Here is a 6,166-nt window from a genome sequence, read left to right on the forward strand (position 1 = left end):
GGCTGGGCAAACAAAATCTGATTGCTGCACCAGAACATAACCTGCTTATACATTACATTTGGGCAAAGAATAAGATGACATTTGTACCTTAGCCGCAAATTACTCTGGATTTGGCCGTTACAGACTTTTTATCTCTGAGGTGAACTCCACTCTGAAAGGTTGGGCATGTCAGATAATAGAAAACACTCGAACTGTAGAAAACTCTTGAAAATGCATTGCGAAATTTAAAAAAAAAAAGGAAAGGGCGTGATTAGTGTATCAGAGAGAGAGAGAATTAGCATGCTTCAATTGTAAAACAATAACTTTGTTTCTTATAAAAAATACAGTTTCTTCCTGGAAAAGCCTCATATCACATAATATAAGGTTTGTACAAACAACAAACAACATAAATACATCCTCCACCTTCATCCTCAAGGAACACAGAAAGAGTACACAATAACAAAAAATTAATAATAGTGGAGAATTATTTATTTGAGACTATTCTGTTGACAGAATGCTTACAATTCAGTTAGTTGTGCAATGACAGGAGAAACACTGAAAATTTATTTTGAGATTTTTTTTTTTTTTTTTAGCTTCTGCCAAAAATGTATAAATCTTGACATTTTAAATGTATATATTTTCGTGACTACAACAAAGAATTCCACTCACACAAATATGCATACATACACACATCCAAAGTAAATAAACTGTAGTTATGACTGTGAATGGGAGAATTAGAGAGAATATGTATGTACTCCACTTTGTGTCAAATGATTCAACCACACTGTTAACCCTTTTGTAACCACATCTCATTTGAAATACATTGCCTTTGTTTCAATTAATGTTTTTAAAAATAATGAGCGATTTAGTAATATAATTAAGCTGGTGTTTGGAGCATAAATTAGCATACAAGTTTGATGGAAGATTTTAATTTAGATCACTTTGAAACAGGAAGTTTGTATCATAGAACCAAACATGGTCCCAGACAGGTTAGTAATCAAAAGAGTTAATAATGTAGAATCCTGTTACTGTTATTTAAAGAACTATGAATTAAGCATATACGTCACTAACATGTAGACCATTGTCCTTGTTAGTAGAATCCTTTTGTTAACTTACGTTTGCGCTTATTTTTTAAAAATTTAATTTGTAACGTCCTTAATACAATAAATGTAAGTAGACCAATTTCCATTGCTTTGTTTCAAAATGATTTCAAGTAAACGTAAACAAATTATAAAAGAATGTGTACGGATAAGAAGCAGACACTTAACAATTGGACAATTTCTATTTATGTATGTATGTGCATGTGTGCTCTCAATAAATTTTCGGAACCCCACCACCCGCCGACTTGAAGTTTCTTTTTATAAGTCCCAGGTCTTCAATTTTGTGGAAAAGGGAACAGATGATAATATCAACACCCAGAAAGATGAAAAGCAAAGTTGATCTTGACAGGATTTTATAAATTAATCAATATACCCCCTAAACTGAAATTAATTTGTAGCTGTTTAGAACAAAAAACTGTGTTCCCTTACCAAGATAATTTTTCAGGATAATTAAAAGATAGCTTGCAAAATATAGGCAGAAAGACAAGAAATAAAGTAGTAACAATCAAAAATATTAAAGCTCCAACAGTTCTTCATGTCATTGGAAATGCTTCTAGAGAAAAAAAGGTAGATATCTATTTCTAATTTCAGTTTTAACCGAAGGAAAACAAAACAAACAAACTAAGGATGATGCTGGAGGGAAGTTGAAGACCAATAATAAAACAAGTCTTAACAAGAATACTGTTATCAAAAAAGTTTAAGGCAAAATAAAAAATTATACAAACACATCCACACACATACATATATATGTACGAAATAAATTGGAGGTGAAAGGAATACTGAAAGAAGTTTCTTAAATAGGAAATTATAATCTCTAATTGACCCTGCCTTAATCAACCTGGAACTTTCATAGTAACAGGATAACTGAAATGAAGGATATAATTGACTGTACTCCACATTTTACAGTTATATTCATAGACCCCAGAGGGGTCACCTTTAGATTTGGCAAGGTCACCTTTAGATTTGCACTTCCAGTGTAATGAGACTTAGTCTCAAGGAATTTCTAGCAGTTTCTATCACTTTATTACCATAACATTTGAGAATGAAGATCTTTTTTAACAAAGTGGAGTATATAGATATAATCCAAAATAATGATATACAATAAAAAGGTATACAATAATAAGCAGAAGGTAACTAGTATCTGTTATAAATGAGTGAAACAGGAATTGATGATATTTTCATTGTGACCCTCGTTTCTAAACATCAGCTTGGTGGCTGGAAGGTTGGTTGGTTGCAGCATCTCCATCAACATCCTTCTTGTCTTTCTTGTTTTCCTCCTCTCCCTGACCACCTGGAAGAAATTGATAGTCAGGAGAAGTGAGTAGTGCCACACTAAGATCATTCACTCAGTCGACTCCTATACTACATTCACTGCTTCGTACTCAGAGAGGCTCAACTTTTCCATATCCAACTGTGGAATTTCTGAATTAGGAGAGGAACAAAGACACAGTTTAGTATTTCACTATGGAAATATTTTATCCAGTAATTTTAGGTTTTTTTTTAATATATAAAATAATTAAATAAATAATATGTTAATACAATTTAAAAGTAATTTAAATTCTAAGTTAAGATAGTGAATGTGATTAATTTTTTTAACAAGATCATTTGAAGAACACTTTTATGTGTTAAGAACTAAAACTGCTGAAAACCAAAACAGAATCCATCAAATAACTAGTTTTGCTTGACAAACAGTCAGAAAACTAAAAATGAATGCTCATTAACAAGCATTATGTTCTTGTGCTTACATACATGAGCACAGAGAGACACATTATCCATGGAACTCAAGATATAAATTAACATTAACAAGACGACCTAACTAAAGCGGGAGAAAAACTGTTCAAACTGGAACATACAGAAAGTCAGATCAGGGAATTATTTAGTAAATGCTGTTAACCCTTTAGCATTTAAACTAGCCATAACTGGCCCAAACATGCCTCCTGTTTTATGTTTAAACAGACCATATCTGGCTAAAATATTCTACCAGTTTAATGTTCAAACTGGTAGATCTAGTTTCTAATATAAACCTTATAATGTCATTCTAAATATAAGCAATAACATCATCAAAATCTCAAATCTACGAGATGATACATAATTAATTCAAAGTAATATGAATAGATAAGCTTTATAGTTGTCAGAGCAATTTAAATGCTAAAAGGTTAAACAAATTCTATGTTCTAGAACTAATTGGTTCATTAGAATTAGTTTAACAACATCATCATCATCATTTAACGTCCACTTTCCATGCTAGCATGGGTTGGACAATTTGACTGGGGACTGGTGAATCAGATGGCTACACCAGGTTCAAATCTGATTTGGCAGAGTTTCTACAGCTGGATGCCCTTCCTAATGCCAACCACAATTGATGATGAAGATGATAACACAAGTTATTGGAAACGCCTTTAAGGTCTTTGTGCTAAGCCTAATTCAGAAATGTGAGCAGCCTGTTGAATTAGTTGGTACCTCTCTAATACACAAGAGATAAGCTATTTACATATGAACAATTTTTATTATGACAAATTAATGACAATGTCAGCATCAAATGTCGATATCAATCTTTGTTTCCTGAAACATGGATTGGCAAAATAATAAGAAATATAAAATAAGGAACAAGTTTTGTTTCTAAGTTAGTTTTCTCTTCTCATTAAACAATACAAGAAATCAATGTTTAACATTATGTACAGTTAAGATGGAATACAAAAGTGATAAAGTACAATAATGAAAATGAGAGTCCTATTAACAATGGAATTATTTTTTTATGCCATTGGACTCTAAATACAAAGGTAAAGAGAAAGTAGTAACTTTGATTTGTCTTGGTTATCTCCTCACTCTTAATTTAATGACTTTTGAAGAAATTGTTTCTCTTAGAATACATGTAACTAGTAACTAAAAAAGCTTAGTTGAAGTCTTTAGAGGTAGTTTCAGCTTTCTTCATTCAAACAAGTTGTTCCTAGAAACAAATTCCAAAACAAAAATTAAAAAGCAAAAAACATCCTGATGGTAAAACTTTACAAAAAACAACTTTTCTTTCAAGAAAGTGTAAAATGTAGGCAGCAATCATAAATAAGCATGGCATATGGAAAACATTAAGTAAAAAATGACTGAAAATGTAATTTTTATAAATGAAATTTGTTAAAAAGAATCACAAATGTCTTAAATTAAGTGAATAGTAATTCCAATTTAGAAGTTTTAATGAAAACAATTAACCTTGGTGGACTAAATTCAATTATAATGCCTACTGCAAAATATCTACTGATATTCCAGACTCCTATCCAACACAGACACTTCATTTATGTAGTTGAACCAAAGAAAAATAAAACAAAGGGTGTTTGTCTATCCGTAAAATGAAATACAAATATAGTAACAAACATGGCTGTCCTCGCCATATGCATCAGTGAAGTCTTCTTTCTTGCACATTACATCTGGTTCCTCTTATGCCTAGTTTTTCTCTCAGCACATTTAGACTATATCTTTCATGTACATACACATTCTACATCCAATGGAGCATGCTCACTTCATTTCTTCTCAGGTATTGGAACAGTTTTAACACAAGTGCCATAAAATTTGCCCTTCCCTCTGACGGAAAGGACCTCAGTTGCCTTCAAGCAGTAGAAACTCCCTCAACTTTTCCCAACTTGTTCTTACTTTGGTCGCTATACTTTCAGAGTAACTACCTTGTCTTCTAATTATGTCACCTAGGTAACAAAAGCTATCAACCATTTCTAAAGAGCCATTATGGCATTTAATCCTTCAGCATTCCGATTCTGTCAAATGGAATGTCAGAAATACAGAAACACACAACTATATTTACTGCCTCGCAGAAAAATTAACTAGTTATACATACACACTCATGTATACACTGAAATGTATGCATGTACATAGATACACACAAACCTGAAAGCCCTAAACAAATATTGCCCTTACCTAAATGTACCACAGTCCAATGAATGCGAGCAGGTCAAAATTCCTAAGTCCCTATCACCCCTCCTGTAAAAGTATATCTTTGCAGATAGGCACCGGTGTGCCTGTGTGCTTCAGAAGTTTGCTCTGCAACTATGTCGTCCCAGGTTCAGTTTCCCTGTGTGGCACCTGGGCAAACCAAAGCCTTGTGAATGGATTTGGTAGACGGAAATTGAAAGAAGTCCCTCCCCCCCACACACACGTGTTTGTGGGTACCTTTGTCTTGATAAAATGTGATGATAGTAAATGAGTACCACAATCTAACATACCGCATCAAGGAGGGTTTCATTTCTCAGTACCTCGTGACACAAAATATAACTCTTACCTACCATGTTGTCACTTTGGACTACTTTAACAACCATTATTACAACAACGATGAACATTAAAATAAATACCATATTCGGTAAATTCTAAATTTTCCTGGACAAAAACAAAACAACTTGAATCTCTAAGTCATCTAGAATTAGGAATACAGCTTTAGATTAAGTTAACATAGCATTAATGTATAATACTATAAAATGAACCAATATCCTATATACTGGGTAAAAAAATGGTACATTACTATGCGATATATCTATAAATGGCATTCTGTCAGTTATGACGATGAGGGTTCCAGTCGATCCAATTAACAGAAAAGCTGGCTCATAAAATTAACGTGCATGTGGCTGAGCACTCCACAGACATTCTTTTATTTATTTCAGCCATTTGACTGCGGCCATACTGGAGCACCGCCTTTAGTCAAGCAAATTGACACCAGGACTTATTTTTTGTAAGCCTAGTACTTATTCTATCGATTTTTTTTTTGCTGACGCGTTAAGTTATGGTGACGTAAACACACCAGCATCGGTTGTCAAGCGATGTCGGGGGACAAACACAGACACACAAACATAAACATACATATATATATGATGGGCTTCTTTCAGTTTCTGTCTACCAAATCCACTCACAAGGCTTTGGTCAGCCCGAGGCTATAGCAGAAGACACTTGCTCAAGGTGCCGCGCAGTGGGACTGAACCTGGAACCATGTGGTTGACAAGCAAGCTTCTTACCACACAGTCACTCTTGCGCCTGTATGTGTACCCTTCACATAGTTCTCGGAGATTCAGCGTGACACAGAATGTGACGAGGCT

The 6,166-nt window shown here is 33.7% G+C and overlaps 1 protein-coding gene across 3 annotated transcripts in view; it reads right to left on the reverse strand.

Moving 5' to 3' along the window:
• Positions 1–446: 446 nt before the first annotated feature.
• The window catches only part of LOC106882572 (zinc finger RNA-binding protein), a 24,687-nt gene continuing 18,967 nt past the window's right edge, over positions 447–6,166 (reverse strand). For 2 of the 3 annotated variants that reach the window (XM_052972064.1, XM_052972066.1), the window contains exon 12: positions 447–2,370. In XM_052972064.1, the coding sequence (XP_052828024.1) occupies positions 2,276–2,370 (95 nt within the window). In that variant the 3' untranslated portion in view covers positions 447–2,275. The other variant, XM_052972065.1, reaches the window with a different exon arrangement.

This window comes from Octopus bimaculoides, chromosome 12 (genome assembly GCF_001194135.2).
Source record: "Octopus bimaculoides isolate UCB-OBI-ISO-001 chromosome 12, ASM119413v2, whole genome shotgun sequence".
In the NCBI taxonomy this organism is placed as follows: domain Eukaryota; kingdom Metazoa; phylum Mollusca; class Cephalopoda; order Octopoda; family Octopodidae; genus Octopus; species Octopus bimaculoides.